Genomic DNA, 27,656 nt, shown 5'->3' on the forward strand with positions numbered 1-27,656 from the left:
CCATTCCCATCCCCTGGGATCCTGTCACCATCCTGTGACCTCAGAGAAACAAGATCTGAGCACAGACCCCTAGCTGCCATAAGCAGGAAATTCACAGAAGTCAGTCTAGGAAGTGGTGCCAACCTGGGCCAGCCAGGCCCTGGAGCCCTTGAGGGCCAGGACTGTGATAGCCTAAGTTGAAGGAGAATCCCTTCCCAGGTTCCTCAGGAGCAAGAGGAGAAAGGTAGAGGCAACCAAAATGAAAGCTCACTCCCTCAACCAGAAGGGAAACTGCCTTGGGAAGGAGGAGGTTGTCTGGGGTGTCCTGACACTGCATTCCATAGAACGGTACACTCCAGCATCCACACCCAGATCATGACCTCTGTGGACATGGGGAGACGAAGTCCAGCAATCTAAGCCTTTTGCACAGGGCTCCTGGAGGCCTGGGGTGGGGGAGCAGTAGTACATCTGCATAGAGCTGGTGTCAGGTGGTCTATTCCAGGTACCTGGCACCTGGTGCCACAGGAATAGCCTCCTGAGAACCCAAAGTTGATGCTCAGGTTGTGGGGAGAACCCATAAGGCCTCCCTCAAGCAGCTCAGACCACCACTCATTTCATGGATGCCCTAGGCCAAGCTGACATGGAAGGTCTGGACTCTGGCCTCCCCCTGGGTCCAGGCCCTGTGAAGTTGGGAGATGCCATGAGGTCTTGTGACCCAAGGCTAGTCTGCTTCTTTGTAAATAACTTAGGTGGGGTGGTCAGATGGTCTCTGTTGCAATCACTCAGCACCACTGTCATGCATGACAGCACCTGTAGACAACAGCTAAATGAACCGGCATGGCTGTTTGCAACAGAATTTTCTTTAGGGAAATAGGTGGCAGGTGAATTTGGCCAACTGTCGGAGTTTACTGATCCTGACCTAACTTGTCCCTTCAGCCTAGAGGGGGGGAACAATTTTCCCAGGACACACAACCAGTCAGGGGCTATGGACAGAAGCAGTCTCCAACCTCACAACATAGGTTCTGACTTGCCTAAGGGCACCCACAGTCTCACAAGAACACTAGTCATGAACTAGAGGAATGCCAGCTCCTTAGGGACACCCATAGTGACCAAATCAGTCAAGAGTCATGTGAGGTTAGTAGATTTGTAGAATCTAAGTACCTACCATTGGTTACTCAGCCGACATGGGACAGAGGTGGCCTAGGTACCTAGGCAGCTTGTCTCCCAGCTGGCCTTTACTCAAAGGTCATAAGATCATCTAATGTTCAGGAGCCAGTGGTCTCCTTGCCCGATTCTGTCCCTGCTTCTCCATCAACATTTCCTGGGCCCTTCTAATTGCTCAGCACAGCATCACTTGGTTCCCTTTAGCACACCTTTTGTCTTTCACCCAGACCATGCCCATAGGCTTTGCCTGGCTCACAGCATCTGCACAGAAGCCTCCATGTAATCCATGCATGCCTGTCTCACAAATTCAGAGCCACAGGATGCTCCCTTCCAGCCCCATGCAGACATCACCTTGTCTAAGAAGTCAGACCCAATTGAAAACTCTGCTGACTTCACTCCCTGAAGTTCAGGTCAAAACTTACATGGGTGGCACTCACCCACCTTCCTAACCTCCCCTTATCTACATCCCCAGTGGCCACATTTTACATACTGCACCCCAAGGTCCCTGGCCCCAGGCTCCTGATGGTAGCTGGGGTAATTGGGGAGTTACTGGCGGGGAGGGAGAAAAAGAAGGAGGGAATAAAAAAAGGGAGGGAAGAAAAGGAAGAAGAGAGGGACGGAAGAGATCACGGGTGGTGGTTCATCCCCAGCTGTCCTGGCTCCTTCCACATGGGTGGGGACGGCTCCCACTCCTGCTTGGGAGCCCCACAGGGCTTCACAGCCTCACTAGTTTGCCCAGACTTTTCAATCATCCATTAAACTCATCTCGGTTGTCCCACTGGAATGAGCCATGGGCATCTGCCAAGACTTTAGGTAAGCACCACACTTTGTACTATACCCTTTTTTAAAAGTCTATATATTCCATCAACAGGAAGCTAAGAGAAGGCCCACGGTCAGGACAGATCCATACCCAAGCCACTTAGGTGGGGATTCCTTCCCAGCTGAGTGCCCTCTGCACTTCCTCGTAAACCTGAAATGAAAGCACTCACCTGCTAGAGATGGAGAAACATGAGAAGGGACAGGCTTTTCTAGTTCTTGGTAATTCTGGCTGGTTCCATGCTGGTCTTTGACCCTCAGCCTCCCTCCACCCTTGCACTCTCCTTCCCGAGGGGGAACTCCGCCTCCTCTTCCAGTCCCCTAGGGAGCAACTGACCCACAGGCCACCAAGCTAGGGAGGGCAGGCGAGGTGGAGCTAGGGAGGGTACTGCGTGGAGAACATTCCAGGGGCCCAAACCCATTCCAAGTGGCTGTTGGCAGCTGAGAACAACTAGAACACAAGAGTGACTCGGCTCCTCAGCTGGGGACTGTCAGCTCAAGTTCACTGCCTCTCTAAAAGAACTTTGTCTGGAGGAAAGGGGCCAGCGCTGCACACCTAGGCCCATGCTGCTCCCCCTAGTAAAGACATACAGGGGTGGGGATGGTGGCTCTGTGGCACAGCACTTGCCTAACATGGGCAAGACCCTGGGTTAAATCCAGTCCACAATAAATAAACACATAAATAAAAATACTAAGACACAGTGGGAGAGACGGAGGTAGTAAGGAAATTTTTTGAGCCAAGAGCTGCCATTAGGGTTAGGCCACATGTGCCCCTTCTGAGCCCATAATCACTTCTTCATACCCCTGCTTAGCCCCTCCACTTCATGGTAAAGTCTCTTCCCTCCCCAGGCCTCACTCATCTTGAGACCTTCAGTGCCTAACATAAGGCCTGGGACATGGTGGGTGCCTGACAAATCTACACTGTGTCACCTGCCTTGATATCCCAGTATACCAGGACCAAGAAACTCAGAGAAAAGAGAGTCTCCAAGAGGCTGTTCCTAGTCCAATGTCTGCTTTAATGCCAAATTTATCCTCACAGAATCACTTGCACAAGAAGAGTCTGCCTTGGGAAGACTTCTTGAAGCTCACCTTACATCCTCACTAGACGTCTTTTCCTGCTCTCTCAAAAGACGACACTGGGTCTCCACAGCCAGGAAAGTCCCTATTCAGATGTTCAAGTGCCCCTTGTGCTGGGTATGGTCAGTGGATGGAGTAGCCTCTACATGGTGAACTACCACAGATTCTCAGCTGTGTCCCTGAGTGTGGGCCTACTCAAGTCATTTAGCCCCCTCTGTTGATAAAATGGGATCCCCACCACTTGCTCTCAGCTCTGCTATGAACAGTAAATAGTAATGTGACAACAGCCCCACAGGTTCTGGTTCTTGCCTGTTACTTTGAATCTAATGCACAGGCACACATACACATGTGCACACACATATATGTGCATAGACATGCACACACGTGTACATATGCACTCATTCTGTACAGCAGTCTTATTGAGTTTGCACTTCCTACTGTGTGGAAAACAAGCTAGAGGCCAGGGAGATGACTCAGTTGGTAAAGTGTTTGCTACTCAAGGATGAGGACAAGTTGGGATGACTAGCACCCACATAAAAGCTAAGTGCAGGGGATGGAGAGCTGGCTCAGTGGTTGAGAGCACTAGCTGCTCTTTTAGAAGACCAAGGTTTGATTCCCAGCACCCATGTTGTGGCTAACAACCATATGTAACTCCAGTTTCAGGGGAATCAAATGCCCTCTTCTGATTTCCATGGGCATTGCACAACACAGGTGTACTTAAATACATGTAGGCAATATACTATTTTATAATTTTTATACTATTTTATACACATAAAATAAAAATAATAAAAATTTTTTAAAGCTAAGTGCAGTGGTCTGCATCTGTAACCCCAGTACTTGAGGTAGGGGACAGGAAGGAAGGAGACAGGAGCACAGTGGTTCAGCAAGAGACCCTGTCTCAAAAATTAATGTGGAGGGGCTAGAGAGACGCATCAGCAGTTAAGAGCACTGGCTGCTCTTGCAGAGGACCCAGATTTGATTGCCAGCACCCACATGGCGGCTAACAGCCATCAGCCATCCGTAACTCCAGTTCCAGGGGATCTGGTGCCTTCTTCTGACCTCTGCAGGCATTGCACGACATGAGTTCACCTACCTACATGTTAGCAATACATTCATTCACACAAAATAATAATAATAAATAATGTGGAGAGCAATGAAGGATGACACCTGACATTGACCTTGACACATGCATGCATGAGCAAGTGCACTGTGCATGCCCACACACAAATGTGTGCACAGACACACATTACACACACACACACACACACACACACACACACAATAGCTATGACATTCAGTCCCAGGGCTCATGCACATGCTATTTCCCTCTGCTCTATTTCCTATCCAAGTTTTGCCAGCTTACACCACTAACACACACACATACATACACACACACACACACACACACACACACACACACACAGGTGCACATACAACATCCCCATATCTGACTTTTTTAGCCTAAAGTCTCATAAGGCTGTATCCCTTCCCAAAGTGCTTCATGAATAATTCTGGTTCCTATTCATGAAAATTTTCATGAGATTAGGATCCATATCGCGTACTGCTTATTAAATCCCCACAGCCTGGCCCGTTGCCTGCCTCATAACAGGCACACAAAATAGTGATTGACTCAATGCATCAATGAATAAAAGAATGCATGACTATATTTAGCTCAGTGGCTTGAACAGAGCAAACATCCTTCAAATTCTTCCTTCCCCAGATGAAGAATTCTGCCACTGATGGTTTTTCCTCACAAGCCTCTTTTTCTGAATTTCCCATCAAAGTATCAGCAGGGACATCAAGCACAGCTTCTAAGGGTCAGCAAAGAATGTAGCCTGGGCTGACCCAGGAGATGGCGCCTGAGTCAGAGAACATGGAAGTGGCACCCCAGCCTTGTTCCCTGCCCTCGACACCCACTCTCAAACTGGAATCCCAGGCCACTGAGCCTGGAGGCAGGGGTGGACTTGGGTAGGGCCCCTTGACTAGGAAACTGGAGACCCAGAAGTACAATCTGGTTCAGTTCCCTCTTGATTGTGATCTTGGGAGGGTCCCTCACCCCCACTATAACCCAGACCTCAGTTTTGTGTCCCTGAAATAATGGGTGTGGCTTGCTGGATCCCAAGGAACCTTCCCCTTAAAAATTCCTCAACTTTGGAACAAGGACAGAGGGTTGGGGGACTCAGGACCTTGTTAGTCCAGAGTCATTTGTGAGGCACACTTGGCAGGCCTCACTTCAGTTCTGTTAATACCCACTCCTCTGTATAGTCATCCAGAAGCAGAGACATGACCACCAGGGCCCCTTGTGCCTATGTGGGGACTTTTTCCCTGGAGTGCTGAGGCCCTGAAAGGAAGTCATAGTATACTCACTCAGACCTTCCCTCTCAACCTCTCTGTGCTGTAAGACACTGAGGCTGTGGGAACTAGCCTGGGAGAAATCTCTTCCCTTGTATGAGCCTGGTAGAGAGTGGCCTTGACCCTGGCTTCCAGGATCTGAGGCTGGATCTGCCTTGCTCTGAATCCCCGACTCAGGCTGGTCAGAAGCCAGCAAAGTCTTCTGGGAAGGCACTACCATCTCCCCCAGATCAAGCAGTCAGCAGGGCCATGCCTGGACTGGGATGGAAATCAAGGCACTCGATGCAGAGGAAGGCAGACTTAAGAAAACCAAACTAAGTCCTTACAGAGTAGGCACAGATCCCTGGTGGGAACACCTCACATATCACAGTGGAGGGGCCCTTGGTATCCACCTGTCTAACTTCTCCTGTAGAGATGGAAATACTCATGCAAGAAGCACACAGGCGTCTCTTAGGTCAGCCCCCCTTCATTTCACTGTTGCTCCGAGTCTTCACTGAACTTCTGTCACTATTGACTTAACGACCTTCCACCAGATCACTGCCCAGGAGACAATACCACACTTTCAGAGTTAGGCTATATAGCTGCGCTAACTCCTTAAAAGTGCTTTGCAGGGGACTTTGCAGGGTGAGATAGGTCAGTGGGTAAGGGTGCTGGCCACCATGCCTGACAATCTGAGTTTGATCCCTGGGATAAACATGGTGGAATGAGAAAACTGACTCCTCTTACTTTCACATGCACACCACAGCATACAAGAACACACACACGCACACGCACACACACACACACTTAATTAATTAAACATTTTTTTTTAAAAAGAAAGTGCTTTCAGAACTGTGTGTGGGTGTCTGAAGACTTTTAAGAGTGGACCCATAACCAGCCTACAATCTCCACAGGTACCTGGGGTCGCAGAAGGATACACTTCTCACTCTCTGTGTTGACAGAGGACAAGTCATGGCTCTGTGACAGTGACTCTAAACTAAAGACAATTACTCCCTGTTATGGTTTGAATCTGAAATATTCCCCATAGGCTCCTGTTTTGAATACCTGGTCCCCAGTGATAGTGCTACTACTTTAGGAGACTGTGGAGCCAGTGGAAGGAAGGAGAGGTAGGTCATCAGAGGAGGGCCTTTGACAGTGATACCCAGCCCTGATTCCTGCCTCATTTTCTGCTTCCAAGTCTGTCTGGATGTGAACAGCCTCCATCACACACTCCCACTACCATCGCCAAAGCTGCTCCACATCCCTTCCCCATCATAATGAACTGAAATCTCTCCAAAACAAGCCTTTCCTCCCTTAAGTCCTTTCTGCCATGTATTTCAGTCACAGAAATGCAAAAGTAACCAACATATGATGCAAGGAGACCCTGGTCATATTGAAGGCCTTTTTTTGCCAGGTGCGTGTTACTAATATCTAGCAAGTGGAAGGCAGAGATGCAGCTACACACCCTTGACGCACAGGACAGCCCCCAGAAGGAACCGCCTAGGTTTAAATGCCTACAGGGCTAAGGGGGAGAATTCTTACTCACTCCACCCCTCCCTGTCTGCAGCTGTGAGCACTGCACACCAGGCAGGTGGCACATGTTTCCCTGGGAGAGGAAGTGACACAAGGGACATTTTTGTCAACAAGGTGGCACCATCCTGGCGCCTGGACACCAGCTGTGCCTGAACCAGTGCCCAGTGGCAACAAGTTCCCCAAGCAGCATTCAGGCAGTGCCCAGGGTGGCATTTCATTGCCAGAAGGTGGAGACAGGAAGGCTATGTGCCTGGTCACTTGAGATCAGGTCAGAAAAGAGAGCTATCCTGAGCCAGCCTTGTTAAGCTTGGTGTGGAAAGCCATTCCCAGACCCAGAGAGTGGGAGCCACATACAGCAAAGTGCACTTACCTTTTGGAAGCTTAGTCATCTCCTCCCTCTCCTCTTCCTCTGAGGGAGGAGGAGGAGACAGGAGGAGGAGGGGCGGGAAGGAAGGGCAGGTGATGAAGATGAGAAGAAGAGCCAGGAGGAGAAAGAAAGAAAGAGAAGTTATCAGGATTATTTCTGGAGAAAGAATTTGCTGAGGAAAGGAAGGCAGGAAGCTGAGGCCAGGAAGAGACTCAGGACCCCACTGGCTCTCAGGAGCCAGGTTTCTTCTAGCCTCTGCAGCTAGGGCTCATATGGACTAAGTGTCAGGCAGTAGCATGCTGACTAGAGAGAGGAGGCCCCTGGCCCTTCATCTCTGCCGTGGTTCAGTGTCTCTGGCCATGCTGGCACCTCCTTCCTGAGTAGAGCCTGTGCCCCAGCCAATGTCTGCGTGGGTCACAAATGCATGCCAGTGCCCTCCTACCTGGCTGGATCAGTCTTCTTGTAACTAAGGAAAAAAAGGAAAAGTTGGCCCCAAGGACCCCATCCAAGCCCAAAAATCAGATCATTTTCTAGGCTCAGCAGGCTCCAAATTGCCATTTAAAAGTCCTGGGACCTGCCTCCCTCCAGGCAGGAAGGAGAAGAATTGGAGAATGGGAAGAAGACAGGGATAGAGGTCTAGTGGTCATCTGCCTTAGACAGCAGCCTTCTCCCAGACACTGTCCACTTCATAATCAGCACAGGTGACCCTGGGGTGACTGGGAAACAGCCCAGAAAGTTCCTAGAGCCCAGCTCCCATCTTCAGTAGTTGGGTCAAAGGCTGCCAACATCAGGCATTTAGACACAGGGATGTCTGCCTAGGGGTAACAGGGGCCTTTACAGATAGAGGAGACCCAGAGCTGATGGCGAGACAGACGGGGAGGTGGCAGACAGCGTGGCTGTTGTGAGTGACCCACTTCTCAAGGAGGGCTTTGTGGAAAGATAAGGAAAACATCCCAAAAGCCAGGGCTCTGGCCTCTGATGCCACAAGGATGCTCAGCAGAGAGGCCACTAAGCTGTGGCAAGCTGGGGGCTGGGGTATAGTCCTATAGTGTGCATATGTGTATGCAAACACAAGTGCTGGATACTAGAGACAGGAAAGGTGGGCTTCTAGCAGAGCTGACCAACTCCAAGGAAACTAGGAGTAGTCCTCAAATCTCCAAGACCCAGAAGGCAAAAACAAACAGGAAAAACACTCCAACTCCTTCAGAGCCCCCTCCTCCAGACCTGTCCTTAGTATGGGCCATAGCCATAGTCTCCTCATCCCCAGGGGAGTCCCAAGAACCTCTGTTCTGTGAACACTCCAGTCAGATTGCCAGCCCAGGCTACTGGGTCCTACCACCCTGGCCTCCCTTGCCACCTCCCTCCCTCCCTTCCTGTCACTCACCACCAGTAGGGTGCAGTAAGATGTCCGCTGGGTTGTGGGGTTTCAGGCCCAGGGCAGACAGGGGTGTCTTGGCCAGACCTGGAGGGGAGCGTACTGTGATGAAAGAAGAGAGGAGATACCAGAAGTGAGGTCACACTATGGTGAGGGGGTGAAGGAGCGTGCAGGTGAGCCCAAAGCCCACTGTCCTGGCTCCCCTGCCAGTCCCTGCCTATATTTCTCTACATTGCAGCAGTTTGAAGGGCAAAGGGAAAGAGTCAGGAAGTGATACACCCTTGTCCGGCCCTGTTCCCAACCTTGAGAAAATCATTTCTGTCCCTAGGCCTGTGGCTATAATCCCTTTATACTATCAGGGTAAACTGTACATATGGGCTTCTTCAGCTGGCTCTGCCTTTCTCTAGACTATTATCTTCCCTCTTTCTCTCTCTTTTCCCAGCATCCCCAATCTCTCCTCTCTCTCTCTCTCTCTCTCTCTCTCTCTCTCTCTCTCTCCCCCCCCCCCCCCCTCTCTCCCCTCTCTCTCTCTCTCTCTCTCTCTCTCTCTCTCTCTCTCTCTCTCTCTCTCTCTCCACACAGAGTCCTTGTAAGCCATGCACATGAACAGACTTAGAGAGGGATAAGCAAAAAATGGAGTCTCAGGACACATCCTGAAAAGGACAGTGTGGGGGTGAATATCACAGGCAAGGACCTCATCAGCCTTGAGACTCAGTAGCTCCAGGCCACACATCCCTTGAAAATCACAGCAGGAGAGGTCTTGCCAGTGTGGGACTTGGTACCCCAAGTCTTGGTACTCTGGGGAGAAGCCAGCACTCTTCCACCAAGAGCACAGCTTCTTCACGAAACCACAAAACCAGGCCCCACCTGAACTGCCCATCTGGTTTGAAGTGTCACATAACACACAAGGTCAGAAAGGGCTGCCTGGCTTTTTCCCATCAGCCAAGGACTCTGAGCTGGGGTGGTACTATGCCCAGTCACGAGATATGGTAGCAGCTGCCACATCTCCTAGGCACAGCTCTGAGAAGTAACAAAATGAGCTCTGGGGCTCGTATTAGACATCTTGGAAGCCAGCAGAAGTTGCAGTCCTTGAGGACACACCCTCCTGTCCAAGAATCTCAACAGATGAGCTGTGGCCTTCAGATGCCCAGGACCTAAACCTGGCTCTATGGTTGTGTTTTTCCCCAAGAAGGAAACAAACAGCAAGAACAAAGTACCAGCCCTCAGTGCAAGCAGCAGGCATGGTTTATCTGTGCGTGTACAGGTGAGTACACACATACACACACACACACACACACACACACACAAGCAATCACAGGTATAGATGGGGTCCACCTCAGTACTCCACCTTCTCTCTGTCCCTAGTCATCCTGAGGGACAAATACGCAAACATGCACATCCAGAGACTGAGCAGACAAGGCCTTTCCTCACTCTTTCCACACCATCTCCACACTCGCACCGCTAACATGGTGTTTTGCTCACAGGTACTTCTCGACTTAGTCATGTTTATCACCCAAATGCTGGCTTAAATAGTATCATTATGAAAGAACAAGCCCAGTCTCTGGGAACAGTGTTTATGGGAGAAACACGAAGCAACTCCAGCCTCAGCTGATATCTGTGACCTAGCAGGTGCAGCTGAGGGGCAGGGAACCTGTCAGAGAAGAGGAGACAGAAGCACCAGAGACGGTAGGAGCTTTCTCTTGTTTTTCTACTTCTCCCACCTGAAGGCAATGTGGCCCTTCAGCTGAGGCAGAGCAGTGGGTGGTCAGGCCACTCTGAAGCCAGACAGCCCTCTGCTTCCTGAGAGAAAAATTCCTTGCATTTCTCTGCCTTCCATCCTCTCTCTCCAGTCCCAAGGCATTTCTGAAACCTCTGGCTTATCTCTGTCCCCAGGGCCCCCATGACTGGAGGAGAGGAAAAGGCAGAACCCGACTCTAGTAGAGTTAACATGGTTTCCATGGTGTGCTGGCAGGGCACATCTTGCCTTCGAGGCTGTTGGACTCTACAGCAAATAAAAGCTTTTGCAAAAGAAGAAGATGAAGAGCTGGAGAGAGATGCCGTCAATCACAAGAGGCGGCCACAGAGTCAGCTCGTGGGCAGACTGCCCTAGAGGTGCAATTGCTCTTGTTTCAATAAGGGGGCCATCAGCCCCACATGACTAATCTGAGCTAAGCTGGGCTAGATATGCAAAATACACACTTGAATTCTCAATGTGCGCAAAAATAACACAAAATTACTCTTTCATTGCTGTTATTTTGGTTTGTTTTTTGAGACAGGATCTTGGAATCAAACTTGTAATCCCTCAGCCTCAGCTCCTGAGTGATAGGTTGCAAGTGTGCACTACCATGCCTGGCTCTGTTTTAATATTAATATCACTAGCTCAACATTTTAGACTAGAGTTAAATAAAAAATATGACTAATACTAATGTCACTTGTATCTTTTTATTTGAAAAAAATCCCATGTGTGTATATTTGGTGTGTGTGTGTGTGTGTGTGTGTGTGTGTGTGTGTGTGTGTGTGTGTGTGTGTGTGTGTGTGCATGCGTGCGTGTATGCATGTGCCCATGGCATGCACACCCAAAGGCCAGAGGCTGATGTTTGGTGTCTTCCTCTATCCCTTTCTACCTTACTTTTTGAGATAGAGTCTCATTGATTCAGCTAGGCTGGGTAGCTAGCAAGTCTCTAGGGTCTTCTTGTCTCTGCATCCCAGAGCTGAGATTACAGTGCTCTTAGCTTTTTATATGGGCGCAATGCACTCGAGTCTTCATGATTGCACAGCAAGCACTTTACCCAAAGAGCTACCTTCTCAGCACTCTTTTTACATTCATTTAATATTATAAAACATCTTAGCAAAATATTGACATTGAAATTGACATATTAATTTCCTTATTGAAGTGACAATTTTTAAATTTAATTTTAAAAAGTTGATTTATTTTGATAGCTGTCTGAAATAGGTCATTTTAAATCACAAAGGTGTATGTGTGGCCACTGGGCAGCAGGATCCATGGCTTTCAGGGCTACTGTGTCCCCAAGATGGCAGCTCACACATTCTGGCTCATTCTGTCCCTATGTGGGACAGCCATTCCTCAGGGGATGCAAAGCCAATTCTAGCCCTCTCTTCCTTGCCTGCTTCCCTTTTCTCAGGAGCTAGTAAGATAACTTGTGCAGGCTAGGCCCAGGCTAACTCAGTCCAAAGCATCACCAGTCTCTACTTTCTCTACCACTCTGGGCTTCTCGTGGGGGACAGTAGGTCCCTCACTACCTAGTATGGCTCCAACACTGTGCCCCTACAACAACCTACAAGTTTCCTCTCAGAGAACTTCCTCTATAGAAAGGAACACTGCCTGCCTTGACGATCACTCAGATCTCTCTGTGTATCCTGTGAGGAACTTTCTTTCCAGTAAGTATACTAGAGAGGTAAATTAAATGCCCCGACCTGGAGGCCAAGGATGCTGAGAGGGAGGATCTACCCACTCCAGACCTTTCTTTCTTTAGTGAAAGTGTCACAGAGTGCCTGAGATGAAGGAGATACCTGGATTCAGATAGACAGGGGGTCAGAAACGAGGGAAAGACAAGTCACAAGGGTCACAATGGGGTGGGAGATCGTTCAAGTGTAGCTTGTAAAAGAATGACTCAATGAAGAAACTTCCACAGTATAAGAGCTAGGGCCTGTGGTCAGGCAGTCTGGATGCTATGACTAGGCCAGCCTCATCCTTAGATTGAGAGTAGACAGTAGAGAACACAAAGCAAAGCGAAGAAATAGAAGTGGCGATGAGCCATGGAAGAAGTGATCAATTCTATCCCTGCCTGCCCCTGCTGATCCTCTTCTCACCCAACCCCACATCTGGGGTGACACCCGAGCCAACATGGAAACAGGGATTGAAGAGGACATGGGGAAGGTAAGTTTGGCAGCTGCTCTTACCCCCACTGGGCGGTGGGCTGCTTGGGGCGGTCCCCTCCATCTCCTCAAAGGCCTCCTTGTAGCTGTGCAGATGTGGCTGCAGGAGAACAAAGGGGAGAAGGGGAAGCCCTGAGAAGTTCCTCTTCAGATGACCTTGGCCATGAGAATGGCAAGCTCTGTAGCCCACATATTCCCTTCCCAGCCTGAATCTCCACCTGTGCTCCAGTAAGCCAGGCCACTCACTGACCCTAAAATTCATCATCGTTGGCAGAGTTAGGGAGAGGTTATTTATAAGGCAACTCCAAAGCAAAATTTAGGAACTATTTCAGAAGAGGGTCACAGAGAAGGGGCTGAGGGCAGGAGCTTCCCAAAGGCAAGAGAGGAAGGAGGGCCTTGGGTCTCCTGAACAACACCTACATCAAGGTATTTAAAATAATATTCCTGGGGGCTGGAGAGATAGCTCAGTGATTAAGAATACTTGCTGTTCTTCCAGAAGACCTGGGTTTGATTCCTAGCACCTACATAGCAGCTAATATCCATCCATAACTCCAGTTCCAGGGGATCTGACACCCTCTTCTGGTCTCTGCAGGCATTGCACCCAGGTGGTACACTTACATATACATTCATATACATAAAACAAAAATAATTAAAATAATGGGGGCTGGAGAGATGGCTTAGCGATTAAGAACAATCGTTGTTCTTGCAGAAGACCCAGGTTCAAATCCCAGCACCCACATGGCAGCTAACAACTGTCCATAACTCCAGTTCCAGGGGATCCGACAGCCTCTTCTGACCTCCGCGGGCATTGCACGACATGGGTGCACTTACATGCAGGCAATACACGTACACACATAAAATTTTAAAAAATAATAAATTAAATTTAAAAAAATGATAGTCCTGGGTCTCTTACCAGACCTATTATGTGGGAGTCTCTGCAGGGGTGAAGGTTGGGAATGGAGGAATTTAACAAACTCCTTAGGTTCTTCTGCACACTGAAGTTCCAGGCCCACTGCCTCCAACTACCGAAATGTTTCAGCAATGAAAACGTTTTGTCACAAAATTAAGGCTCCCAAGAAAAGCTTTATTTCTCAAAGGTTCAAAAACATTTTTGCCATTCTCTGTGACCTGCCTCAGACTTTAGAACTTGGGGGAGGGGTCACCTAAGTGACCCTCATACTTACCACCCTCCTAGAGGAATTTTGTTAGGATCAAGAAGAGAACTTCAGTCTCAGAGTTAAAGAAAGCAGTTGGAGTGTAAACGTTACAGGAGGAAGAAAGTGAGCTAAAGATCGTACGTGCCAGAGAAGCAGCCTTGGGTGAGGATGCAGTGAGGGACAAATCATTGTGTTTACTGATAAGTCATTGCCAAGTTGACCTCAGGTTAATGAAGATGCACCATGAACTCTGATACTTGCTGTGGCCCTGGAACTCAACTAAAGGACTCACCTCTTTGGGCCGCCCTCCAGGATTGAGGGCAATGGTAAGAGCCAACTCAGGGGATACACACTGGACAGGGGAGCGGACCCCAGGACTACCGGGGGATGTGGTCTCCGGAGACTGGTTCTCATACTGCCCATCACTGGCTGCCCGCCTCCGGAGAGGGGCTGGGCGTTCTGCAGGTTGTCTCTCCCGAGCCTGAACCCCTGGGAGGAACAACAGGACATGAAAAGCAATGAGCAGGCAAAGGAATAAAGCAATCCCACCTGATCCCCCAATGAAAGTGATACCTTTAGTTCAGTCTGAACTAGAGTGGTTCCCATCCCCTCAGCCCTTTGCTCAGCCTTCCTGGCCCTAACTCAACTCAGACCCTAAGTTTCCTCCACAGGGTCGGGGATCTGTTTAGCCAGTGCTCTGCCTTCTAGAGTCACCTCTGCTCCACACAGGGTTGGGATCAAGAGCACAAAGAACTGATACAAGAAACAGATGTCAGCTCCTCCCAGTCCCCAGGAGGCAGAGGGCCAGAGCTTCCAGACAGGGAGGGGAGGGAGAGGGAAGAAAGAGTTTCCAAGGCAACTGCATCAACCAACAGGCAACATGGAGCCTTAGGGAAGGGCTTTTGGAAAGGGCTAAATTGCATCATCTTGCACATGGTGCTCCCAACGGGAAACAAAGAAACGGCCGAGTCGTGGCTTGGAGTCTCCTGCCACAACTAGCCTCGCCGATATTTCTAGACTTTTCAGGGGGTTGCTGGCCTTCATCCAGTGCACCTCTAAAACCTTGTACCAATTTCCCCTACACCAGCCCCCAACAGCCCACCTCCTCTCATCAAACAAGTGCTGCTGTGGTCATGGCCAAGGCCAAGGCCAAGGCCTCTACGGTGCTTCTCCCCAACAAAGGACAATCAAAGAGGAGGCACAGGCTCTGTCTTCCTATCCCTACTTCCTGTTTGGCTGCACCACACAGGCTGGCCATGTTAACCTCACCCTACCTCTCTCCCATTCCCCTTTCCCACAGCTGGGCTGAGGCATGGAATCCATTATCTCATTGCATTGGCTCCCAAAATCCTAGAAAACTGACTTCCCGGGTCCCAGGGGCCAAGGCCCAACCCAGAGGGTAGAATCCTAAGCCTGATTATCTTGAGTCTCAGGCCCGCCTTCACCACCACCAGGACTGACTAAAGGGCCTAGATCACGTGGGCTTGGGCCATAAGCACACTGCTGGGATGCTCTCCCAAGGCACAGGTGGGAGTATATGCATGTGCTTACACAGGCACATGTATAGGAACACAGGCATACAATGTGGGCTTTTAGGAATGTCTCCAAGGCAGCTGGGCAGGATTCACCCACATGTACCCTCAGTTCCCTCTCACCCTCGGTAGCAGACTTTGCGCACCTCTTATCATCCCCAGAATCCCCAATCTGGCACAGTCACAAATGGTGGCCATAGCCAGCACTGGCTGGGAAGCCTTCCTGCTTGTCACGAATAGCAGGGTGTTGGCTGCCAGGTCCAGGGACAGAAACACTTCCCTTACAGTCACTATCAGGCATATACATATGCTCTGGGTTAGATGCACTGAGGACCCATGGGGTAGTCAAGACTGGCATGCCAATAGTGCACATTAAACGTAGAAGGTGTGCAACATCCTGGGGTCTCCATTTTGGGTTATTACTCAGAGGCAACCCTGCCTGCTAGCATGCAGAGACCAGGATGGACTTCATCCTGCTGGCCACACATTGTTTTGTTTAAAATAAATAGGTCCCTAACCTCAGAATGCCCTGATTTTCAGAAGAGAAAAATAGGGGGTGCATCAGTTCTGAGCATGGGTTACTAGGAGCATTTGCAGGGAGCGAAGGGAAGAGGTGTCTCTGGCAGTCACAAGTCACCCCAGATTCCACCAGCAACTCCAGGCTCCCAGGACTCAGACAGCCCCTTGCCTCAGTCCTGCTTCTCCTTGCTCTACACAGGCCCTGCCCCACTCCGGCCTCTGGAAGTTATGGACCAGCCCTGCTGCTGGGTTTGTTCCTGGCAGAAACATTAGAGAGAAACAGACACAGTCATTGATTTTTCTAATAATGTTGTGACAAAAAAAACCACTGGAGAAAGGTTCTGGGTGTGTGGAACTGAGTTCGGTCCCAAGGTGAAAGGAAACACGTTAGGGCTGTCCTCTGTTCCAGGGGTGCAATGTCCCCGGAAGCCTTTCTGGAAATCTCTCTGCTTTTTCTAGGGTGGCCAGTTTCCCTGTTTGGGGGTCCTGTATTGACCTTGGGAAAACAAGTCTGTTTCCATTGGAGAGACTGAGCCTCCAGAAAGGGCAAAGATCATTCCCTACCCCCAGCACTGCCTCCAGGCCCAGGTCACAGAAGGCTACAGTAGTGAGTGCTGAGGCTGTTCCACGTGTGCAGTAGACCAACAGTAGAGCATGCAGACACAAGGCAGTCAGCTACCTGACAGCAAGTGAAGTCCAGTCATCTTAGCTCCCTTCCCCACCACAGCCAGGCTGGCACCTGGAAGCATGCTCCAGCCAGAGGCAGAGGGATGGACCAAATGACCTTCAAAGAGCCAGGGAACTGCAGGACACAGCCTTTCCCTGCAGAAGGGGAAAAGACCCCACATTCCACTCCCACAGGGCCAGCCACTCCTGCCAGAGAGTGGTCCACGGTACCAGTGATTAGTCAGAGCACTCACATTCTTGGAACACAGTGTCCCACTGTTGTCCCTTTGGCAAGCCTAGAGCTGCCCCAGAGTGCTTGGAGAGCCATGGTCCTGGCTCTTTCGTCTCTCTATGGGAGGGGAGCCGGACACAGTAGAGGGGAGAGAAGAGAGCCCCATTGTTCCTCAGCCAAGTGGGGACTCTGGACACAAGCTGACAGCCAGGGTCAGAGAGAGAGCAGCCCTCTCACGTCTCAGCAAGTGACCAAACATCAAAGGGGTCCAGCTCTCTGTGCAGCGACTTCTTCAGTCTCCCAGTCATTCTCTCTCTCAGACCTTTGTTTGCGATGTGCACACTGGAGAATGCACGTGCATGTGAGCACATGCACACATACACCATATACACACACACTGTCAGTGCACATACACAGTCTTGGCAGGACAGGAATGGCCGTAGGACTAGCATTTTAGTAGTCCGCTTGGCTGCTGTATCTCACTGCTGGAGACCTTAAGACCTGAGGAAACTGATTAGGAAAAGAGGGAAGAGAAGCCATCAAAGGTCTCTGGAAGGTTCTCCTTGTCAGGCTGCTGAGTCCTGAGAAACAGAATGCAGTGATGGCAAGAAGGTAGCCTTTAGGCTCAAACACGCCCTCAGGCAGTGCTGTGTTGTTCTAAGGGTTGTTTCACCTGGGCCCGACATCTGATTGTCCCTGAAGACAGGTGATCACCTCAGCCTGAGAACCACCAGACAGGATCCATATCTAGGGGTAGTACATGGTCAGCCCCTGCCTCCAGGACAGTGCTGAGGAACGGCTCTCTGCCCAAGGTGCCCTATGTGAGCTGGATCTGACACAATTAATCCCTTTCACCAACACACATGAGCAAGCAGACACACACACACACACACACACCCTCTGCACACTGTGGCAAAGCATTACCACTATTCTCGAGTCACCACAGGCCTCCCCCATAGACCCCCATACTGGCCACCCCAACAAACCCAGCTCTTCTTTCCAGCCTTCCAATTTTCAAAAGACTGGATTCCTCAGCTCCAGGTGGCAGGACTGGGTGTCCAACTGCATGCCCAGGACTCCGGAAGTAAGGGGATCCAGGATGAAGGCCACCTGCTGGGCCAGGGCACTAGAAAGCCACATGCGATCACACTAGCAGCCCCAGGGCAAGCCATGCCAGCTCCCCTCGGGACAGGTCCACTGCCCCATGACCTGACCAAACTCCATGCCCAGCTGAACACTGCACTCCCCACCACTGGGCCAAGAAAAGGGCAGAGGAAGAAGAGCAGAGGAGGAGGTACAGATCTCTCTAATACCCATGTACTGGGACAGGAGGGTTCATCGGGTACCAGGCCTGCCATCAAGGGTTGAAGGATCCTACCACCTCTCAGCCTTTTCCTGGAGCTACTCAAGGCTGTGGTATTGGGAAGGCCTCGGCACATTTCCTCTCTGGCAATGGCATTCAGGCATAAAGGAGCAAGCAAAGGATGAGAGTCTAGCAGCCCACATAGCCAATAGGCTGGGAGCAGATGCTTAGTGGGCCCCATCCTTGAATACACCAACAGGAGCCTGATGTAGGGCCAGCTCATCTGCCCCATGCTGGACCACTGTGTGCCACATATTCGAGGCAGGGCTTTCAGACTGGGAACGTGAGTGATGAACAGTCAAGAGACTAGTCCAAGGTCAGAGATGGGCACAGACAGGGCAAGACTACAACCCTCAACCATACATCATAGGAATACTGTGCAGCAGGCACAGGACCTCCATCCACTCCCTGTCTTATACTTGGTACTCGAGGGAAAACAGCCTGGCTCCTTCTGAGATCTGGCCCTGAAGCCCAAACCATCCCACTTGGGGTGACTGAGGAACATTGTGACCCTTCACTGAGCACTTCACTGGGAAGGCCTGCATTTCCACCAGGGACCCTGAAAATTCATCTAGTTACCTCAGACCCTGTGCCCAGCAGGCAAAATCAAGCTATATGTATCTGGCCTGCAGCCATGCAAAGAGAGGGAAGGGATGGGTGCGGGGCAAGAAAAGTGGGGAGAAGGAGGAGAATGAGAAAAGGAGAGGAGCAGGGAGGGGAGGGGAGGGGAGGGGAGAAAACGGCCTCTCTGGTCATCACAGCCATCACAGACACATCTGTCCAGAGGACCAAGCTCAGAAACCACCCTGTATGACATTAGGAATGGTTGGGGACTGGGGCAGAGAAGGCACATATACAGAGCCCAGGCACTCACAGGCAGCTGGTCCGTGCTATGCCAACAGGCAGATTAGCCAAGCACTTCTGTCCTGGACCCCGGAGGAGAGGAGAAGGGAAGGTAAAGGTGGGAGAGAAAGAAAAGCAAGGGAGGAAGGTGGGAAAGGGTTGGAAGGAATATCACAGGAAGGAGAAAGAAGCTGGAACTAAAGCAAGGGGCAGAGCTGCAGGGAGAGGAAGCAGAGGAACCCACCAGAGATCGAGGCAGATCGGAGCCGGTGGAGAGGAGGGGTTTGGAAGTTGCCACTCCACCCAAGGCCCTGCAGTCTGGCATTGTACGCTGCCCACCCACACCCCAGGGGAGCCGGCAGGGAGGAAGGCACCAGGCATGGAAAGCACACCACCATGGCACAAGGGACAGATGGACACAGAACATACAAAGAATGCAGGCACGAGGCATTAAACAACACAAAACAGAACAAAAACAAAGAGAAAATCAGGGTTAGTCAGAGTTCTGACTTTGGGGACTGGCCACACACTGGAACGAGGTGGGAAGGGAGGGAGATGAGAAGACACGGTGGTCCAGGGCTCTGTTCCTCTGAAGGGCAAATTGTCCTCCTTTCTAACCCCAGAGTAGAGACAGAAGATGGCAGGCGGTCTGGGAGACTTCAGTCCCATTAGCCTGCACTTCACAGTCACCTTGACCCATTCAAGAGCCTCCCTTACTATCAAGGTTATCCACCTCTTCTGAACCCACAATGGTCTATCAGTCTGAACCTCAAGGTCACACCCCTAGCATCCCTCAGCCATGTGTTCTTCAGTCGCACTGGTCTGAGCAATCCTCTCCCCCTGGAAGCCCTCACACTTTTCCCTCTGGCCAAAGCTTCTGGGTAACACCAGCAGAGGCCTTAGGATAAACCTGAAGGATATTCTAGAAGAGTCTGGTACATCTCCCTTTCCTTGCCTTTCTGACACTTCAGAGGCTGTGCCAGGGGCTGGTGCTCCCCAGGTGTGCTCTAATTGACCCACACCTGCTGATTGCTCCCACCTCACTAAGTTCCAACCCCTTCCCTTAGTCATTTGCTGTTAAAATCAAATCCTCTCAGATGCCTTGTAGGCATCTCAAACCAAACTTCTCCCTCTAAGCCAGCTCCTCCCAAGTTCTTCCCATCTCATTCAGGAACACTTTTATTTTGAAACCACCTCTCTTTTTTCCTTTTTACATTCCATGTCTGGTTGATCTGTCAGTTTTGCTGGCTGTACCTCCAAAATATGTCTCCCATCTTCCGCTCATCTCCACACCTCCACTCTGATCAATAGAAGCAGCCTCTGAAAGGGTCTCCCTCCTTCTATCCCAGTCACACAGATCCTTTTAGAATAAGCCAAATGATGTCACCACTTGGACTACATCCTTTCTAAGGCTTTTTCTCATAATACACAGACCCAAACTCCAAGTTTTTAGGATCACCTGCCAGATCAAATATAAGCTGGCTTCATTCCTGTTACTTCTCAGATCTCGTGTGGATCACTGTTCCAGCCACACCAAGCTTACTTCTGTCCAGGGCCTTCGCACAGGCTCCTCAGCACCCAGTGACGTCTTTCCTGACCATCTCAAGCACTCACCTACTGTCCATTCCTTCACGGTACTTCGCTGCTTTCTCTCTAAGACACTTACTAGTCACTTAAAATGTTTCTTAATATTTCTTTAGTAACCAACTCTGACATGAGAATGAAGCTTGTCAACATTGTCCCAGATCCTAGACTAGCAAATAAAAGCCCAGATTAAATCTTATGTTAAATGACTGATTGAATGGGCCTTAAACTCAGTGCTCTATGTAAAAGTATCAAGGCTGGGTTCTCAATTCAAGTCTTAAACTTAATGCCAGCATTCCACCTACCGTCATCCATATTTTCCTGTTTTATGAAGAAACGCCTCAACTCCTGGATAAGCCTGAAAGATTCCTGGGTTCCCAGGCCTATCCCCCCTTGCCTCCTTCAAGACCGCCTTCTGTTACTTTTTCTTCTATCACCTCCTTCTCCTGCCTCCATCTTCAGCTCCCCCACACCTTGTCCTCTACCTAGAAACTCACACTTATTATTACAATTTCCAATGTCTTGGTCCTTACCTTAACAGTCACTCTGTCCCCTTTTATCATAAAACTACTCCAAAGAGTAGCTGTCAAGCTGTCATCACGCCCCTCCCGCTCCCTCACCAATCCCTCATGGTCTGGCTTCAGTCACTAGCACCCAGCTGAAAATATGCCTTTGAAAATCCTCAGACACCTAATTGGCCATCCCAACAGGTTTATCTCCACCTCCCCCACTCCATGATCTCTCTAAAGTCACGTTGCCACCCCTGCCCCTTCTCCTTGAAGTCCTTTACCATCTCGACTTGGAATGACACATAGCATCACACTCCTGTCACCACCCAGAGCACTCGTACTCTGTCCCCCTATGCCTCTGTTGCCCCCCGGCCATTCTCCTCTAAGTTCTCTCTTTTCATGTCTATGACACACACCTCATCCATGTTCATACCATTAACTTCCACCCTTGGGAGAAGATTCTAGAATCTACAGCTTTCCCATGCACATATACCTGGAGAGCCTCCACCACCCCAGACTCAAGATAGACAGAATCCTGCAATTTCTTCCTCTGCAACATCAGCCCTTCCTGTGCACAAAGCCTTGGACAACCCTCAATATCCCTCTCCCCTACCATAGCTAGTCCATTTATGAGCACATTGGTTCTGATCCCTTAGTATCCATGGTATCATCTGGTCTCTTCCAAGCCCAAGGTCAGCACTCTAATCTAGGGCTCCATCACCAAGGTTATCTGTTTAGCGCCTAGCATCTTCCAGCTCAAAGTCACTTCTGCTTTGCTGCCTTCCTGCCCAGACCTACTAGCTATATCTGCCAAACTACAGCTCTAACCATGGCTTATTCTCCCAACTAAACCACTTATGATTTCTGAAATCACTGCTCGGTACCCAAGATGTTCAACCTGGAATTTAAGACCACCCTGAGACATGATGCCAGCTGTTCTTCCTGAGTGTCTGTCTCATGCCTACATTGCCCCTCTCTATCCACTTCCTGTTCTGCAAACATGCCCTACGCCCCACCATGAACCCACTCTCCCCAGGGACCTTGCTCACTTTCAAAACTGTATTCCTCTGCCTTGGCTGAGCTACATCCCACACTCCATCAGCTACTACATGTCCAATGTACTAGTCAGCAATGGTCTCTCCATTTCTCTCTCATGGAATTTTTCCACAACTCTCAATATAAATGACTTTACCTTAAAGTTCTGGTTCTTTCATCTCTCCTAAACTTGACTCTTAAAGGATAAGATGGGCATCAGCCTTCTAACATGCACTGAAATATCACCCTCTAGAGACATCTGATATAGATCCAATCACAAAATCAGTAGCATAAGATACCTCAGTTGGACAGACCCCAGCTCAGACTCTTGTTTCTTTTTCTTGTCTTATTGCACTGGCTGGGATATCTAATACAATGTTAGACAACAATGGTAATAGTAGGAATTTTTGTTTGTGCTAAAAGTTTCAAGTACCTGCGTTTTCAGGTTTCAAGGAAACTGTCACTATATTTTCTGAGATTTAAGCTGAAAGAAGACAGGGGGGATGGCTAGATCCTAACAGAATCAATAAGGACATGGTACTGAGACCTGGAGACCAACCAGGGAGGGAAAAGGACTGAGACAAAATCCGGTAGAAACCAGGTCAAGCCAGTGGCCATAAGGAGGCTGTCCCTCAGATCTGAGCTTCCCAGGTAACTCATATGGATACCTATGTTCTAGCTTATTGCAGTAGTATGTAGAACAGGGGAAAGAGAGAAAGTGCTGGAAGTCTATTCTCCCTGGCTCCCAGAATGTTCTACACATCAATCCTTCCTGTGCTTTTTATCTACACAAGCAATGAAAAGTCACTAAAGGGTTGCCACAAAAATTGTGCAAGCAGAATCTGCCGACATAAGAAATTCTGTTCATAATGGGCCATGGACCAAATAGGGAAGTTCATAGCCTAGGGGACCAGACACAATTGTCTCCTCAGTGAAGCTCATTCTGTCTCCTGGCTGAATCACTCATAGTTGGTGGAGGTCGGTAACAGGGTTGGGAACAGGGACATGGTGCCAACAATATCCTTCCTCCCTGTAACATCATGGCAGCCAACACCTGAGTAGCTGCAGAACACAGAAGCTGACAGGGGAGCCCTCCGCAGCAGGGAGAGAAGGCTGAGGAGAGACACAAAATGGTCCTCCTTCCAGGGCCATCAGTGCAGGTCTTCCTCTTGGGCCAGCTACAAAATGGGGTGCTGAAAGGAGAACCTGCCTCCTCCCTCAGAAGTCCCTTGGATCTGAGCATCCTTCCACTGGAGTGCCACTGTTCTGAAGCACCCTGACACTACTCTGTGAAACATTGGGAGAACTATCACCCATCTGGGAACTTGGGTGGCCCCTCCTCTCCTCAATAAAGCTGGTAGGAGATGGGCTTCTGCTGACAGTCTAAGCAGGGAAGCCTAACTCAGGCTCCCATATGTGGTAGGAAGCAGAAGTCAGAGCCCTATCTGGACCACCCCACAGAGCATTTTCTCCTTGCAGGTCACAGGGTTGCACACACCCTGGGCAGGGAGGGGAGGCCCCAACTGCCACTTTCCATGGTACAAATACTTCCACTGTGGCATATTGCAATCTTCCAAGAGTGGAAGTGGGGGTTCCCCACTCTGAAGTACTGGATCAGGGCACCCCTGCCTCCACACCAAAGCCAAAAACCAACTAGCTGTCCGAGTTCCAAACCTACATCCATCCCAGGGAAGGTGTCTCATCCTGCCATGCAGCTGGCATGGTGACTCAGCTGCCCCTAAATTTAGGAAAAGGGTGGAGGGCAGAACCAGCTGCCCAGCCTCTTCACCATGAGCTGTCCCCACCCTGACAGCAGAAAGGCTGAGTACAAGGCCCACCTCACCCCATAATCTCTAGATCTCCCCTGCCTGGGCTTCACCCGACATCCAAACTAGCCTATAGATTTCCTGCCCATTTTGACTACCAGTGAAATTGTCACAGACCAAGGCTGCAGAGAAAGGTATCCCCAAGGTTGTTCCTCCCAACACAGTTCCTGACGCCAGCTCTTTCCTGGCCTGCGTGCCCTTTCTAAGTGTCTCTCTGGAGTCTTTCTGGTAGGAAAAAGAGCTTTACCACATATACAGAGCAGCTGGTGTTAGCAATAACTAACAGGGAGGTCAGCTGACCAAAAAGGAGACCTGAGCCTAGACAACAACAAAACTCCTGAAGGCACCACCACAGTGGCCATCAGGCAGAGCCCCTGTGTTTCAGGACACTCACAAGCCTTCTAGGAAGATCTTATAGGGAAATAAAACCCAAAGACCTCCCTCTAGCCTTCTCTATGCCTGTCCCAAGGGCCTGAACTCTGACAGTGAGCATGGTGGCAGCTGCAGAATATCCTCTCTGCTTGAAGCATCTAGTCAAAGTCACTGCCTCCAGGAAGCCTTCTCTGATTGCCTTAGCTGGTAAGCTCTGTTCTGGAACCTTGGTCCTACTCTATCACAGCACAATTTTTACTTTCTTAGAACTAACTATATATCTGTTCTCTGACTAACCCACAAATTCTTCAAGGGGAGGCACTGATAGATACTGATCTTTGAGTCTCAGTACCTGGTTTGGTGCCTAATAGATGATGTATACAGGAAGGGATGGCTAGGTGCACAATCCTAAGACCTCCCCAGGCTGGAACAATGTTGTCAAAAGCTCCTAGTCTCTGCTGTGCTGGCCTCTCCCTCAACTTCAGCAGGACCACCGAGATCAAATAGGGTAGAAGGGGAAGAGGGAGGCGTTGCCCAATTCTTGTGGTCCCCAAGGCTGTTACCTGCTACCCGGTGGGCCACCAGCCCTTCCAGGTTCAGCGGCTCTTCCTCTGGAGTTTTGGAGGGGTCTGAAGTTGTTTCCTTTGGTGGGAGCTGAGGCTGAGCCATGAGGCCAGGGAGAGAGGCTGGGGGCTGCTGAGGCCCTGCAGGGCCATGGGCACTTGGAAGGAAGGTAGAAGATGCTGGGCTCTTTGAACGGAAACCCTGGCTGGATCCAGCCGAATGTGGCTGATGATCATAAGGTGAATAAGACCTGCCAGGAGCAACCAGCTCTGGGGTTCCCAGGGAATGCCCACTGGGGATATAGCCAGATCTGGACTGGGTCAGTGGGTGGGACTGCCGTGAAGAGCCCAAGAGGGGCTGGGAGGAGAGTGGGGAAGCCCCTGGCCAGGCCCCAGGGACACTCTGGGATTTGTGCAGTGGGGCAGCAGCTGAGGTTGGCTCCAGGTCTAGCATCAGCATGTTAAGGGCTTCAATAGATTGCTCAATCTCCTGCTGAGAGGCTGCCCTTGGGAATTCAGGAAGAGCAGGGATGGGGGACTCAGCTGACAGCTGGGGGCTAGGCCTGTTGCTGGTAAGACTCTCCAGCGGGGCTCTCTCTTGCTGGCGAGAAAGTGAGCGAGGCTGCTGCTGCCATGAATTCAGCCCCCTCTGTACAGCCTCTCGGCTGCTGCCTCCACGAGCTGGAGCTTGGGGCAGCTGAGGCTCCACATCTGGAAAGGACTGTGAGCGGAACAGACCACTGGGGTCATAGCCACAGTGGGAGCTAGTCACTGGCTGGGACCAGGCTGGGTGGGGCCCCTCACGCTGGTAGCCAGCTAAACCCTCCTGTGCAGAGTAGGAGGGCTGCATGGGGACTGTGTGGCTGGTGTGGACAGGCACCACCCGGCTGGCAGACTCATAGGGGTAGGCCCCACCGTTGACCAGAGGTTCAGTTGGGTAGGACTTGTCCAGACCGTTGGTCAGTGGGGACAGGGCCTCTGGGTAGCCTCCTTCGCTGGTGTTGGTGACCCCGTCCAGTGAGGACAGTGTGCCCATGCTGCCCCCACTCTGTCCATCCTGGATGGGCAGCTCATCATCTAGAATGTCTGTCTCCCGTTCCGATGCCAGGACCCCACCGTTGACATGAACCTGGGCTGGGACAACGTGGCGGCCAGGAGAGGACACAGCCGGGCTCCCCACCGGGTGGGACCGGAGTTGCTGTGCACGGTACATGGCGCCTTGCTTCTCTCGATCTACACCAAAGCCGCTTAACAGGCGATCCAGCTCCTGCTTTTCCTGGGGACTCAGGGCAGCAGGGGCAGAGGTGGCCCCGGAGACAGGGTCATCAGTCTTGTCTGTCTTGGTGGAAGCTGTGGAGTTACCCGAATCACTGCTCACAGATAGAGTATGCTCCACGTGGTTGGGAGTGGCCGAAAGGGCAGGCCGTGCAATGGTGATAGGCCCAGCGCTGCCGTTCAGGGAATCCTTCTTCTTCACTTTGGCATACAGGCTCCCATCCAGTGGCCCTTGAGTGTGACCCACCACCTCTGCAAGGATAGCAAGAGAGACAGCAGGCAGCAGATGTCAGCAGGAGGCAGGGGCACCAAAAAAGGAACTATGGGCTCCCCCTCCCTGAACCCCAAAATTCTTCTCACTACCCCAAGTATGGAAAAGGTGAGATACTGCCTAGGCTTTGAGGCAACAAAACCTCATCAACACCCAACTTCTGGTCAGGCAGCACAGTCTGGGATTGAGCAGACTGACGCAGGCCAATGCCGAGCTGTGGTACATCACCAGCTTCCTGACCACAGAAGCACAAGTTACTCCCTGGGCTTTAGTGTCCTTCTTTATAAAATGGGGGCAAGGGGCTAGGGAGATGGCTTTGTAGATAAAATGAGAACCTGAGTTCAATCCCCAGCAGCCAGTTTTTTAGAAAATGCCAGAGACAGATGAATCACTAGGACTAACTGGTGAGCCAGTCTAGCCTAATCAAATCAGCAAGCTCCAAGTTCAATGAGAGACCCTGTCTCAAAAAAATAGAGATTGAGAAAGACAGTTGACCACTGCCCCCCCACATGAACACACATGCACAAAAATAATACTAAAATTGAGACAGTAACAGAATCAGGTTAAATCATCCATGGCAACCTCTATTCACTGAATGCAAGATGCCTCAAACTGAAAGGAGATGACATATGTATGCTGAGCCCTGTGCTGGTACGTGGTAAGATGTCAGCAGGTAGGAGCCATTATTATGAGCACCATTAATTCCTGAAGGGTGACATCCTGAGCCTACTCAGCCCCTCTAGCATCCATTTCAGAAAGCTTTCCCTGTTCCAATTCCTAGAGTCCTGCTCTGGGTTAGAGGCAGCAAGCTATGGGAGGAGGCGTTGCCTGGAACACACATGCAAGGGTAGGCACGGAGACCTAAAGATAACCTGCAAACAGGGAGGCTAAAGAGACTCTGGGAGGATGACAAGAGGGCATGCGGAATGTGGAAATGCAAACACAGAGACTTTGCCATCCCCTGAATTCACATAGGGGAGCTGGGGAGAGGAGGGATACAGGAGACTGACTGTACAGGATCCATCTGTGCTCAAGGTCAGGGGTAGGCTGGGGAAAAGAGGCCGAAGGCAGAGTTGAGGCTGAGACAAACTGACTCTGGCCCTCTGCAGGTCAGTTTAGCTCAATATAAAGAATTTGCTAGAACAGTTCAGACATTTATCCCACCAATTGTCACATTTCCAGAGGTCTCTCTCAATTTCTCCCAGACCACTGTCTGATTCTCACAGAGTCCTAGCCCACCACCAGCAAGATCAATCTAGGCTTCTAAGGAAGAGAGGGAGACCACAGAAACAAGCACCAGGATCCTGGAAGCTCCCTGAAGGACCAGGGTGAAGAGGACTTCAGTAGAGCCAGTATTCCCATGCCAGAGG

At 50.5% G+C, this 27,656-nt stretch overlaps 1 protein-coding gene across 11 annotated transcripts in view; it reads right to left on the minus strand.

Annotated features, from left to right (window-relative positions):
* The window catches only part of Tns1 (tensin 1), a 209,401-nt gene that overhangs the window by 18,775 nt on the left and 162,970 nt on the right, over window positions 1-27,656 (minus strand). For 6 of the 11 annotated variants that reach the window (XR_003848241.1, XM_029559978.1, XM_029559977.1 and 3 more), the window contains 6 exons: window positions 24,741-26,267; window positions 13,989-14,185; window positions 12,564-12,639; window positions 8,652-8,744; window positions 7,710-7,733; window positions 6,914-6,973 (listed from right to left, as the gene is read on the minus strand). Coding sequence is in view for 10 of the 11 variants with exons in the window: in XM_029559978.1 (XP_029415838.1) it covers window positions 6,914-6,973; window positions 7,710-7,733; window positions 8,652-8,744; window positions 12,564-12,639; window positions 13,989-14,185; window positions 24,741-26,267 (1,977 nt within the window). In the remaining variant the exon portion in view is untranslated. Of the gene's footprint in view, window positions 1-6,913; window positions 6,974-7,270; window positions 7,310-7,709; window positions 7,734-8,651; window positions 8,745-12,563; window positions 12,640-13,988; window positions 14,186-24,740; window positions 26,268-27,656 lie in introns of all 11 variants that reach the window. The other 5 variants (XM_029559984.1, XM_029559976.1, XM_029559981.1 and 2 more) reach the window with 3 other exon arrangements.

This window comes from Nannospalax galili, unplaced genomic scaffold (assembly GCF_000622305.1).
Source record: "Nannospalax galili isolate Female #2095 unplaced genomic scaffold, S.galili_v1.0 scaffold127, whole genome shotgun sequence".
Taxonomy (NCBI): domain Eukaryota; kingdom Metazoa; phylum Chordata; class Mammalia; order Rodentia; family Spalacidae; genus Nannospalax; species Nannospalax galili.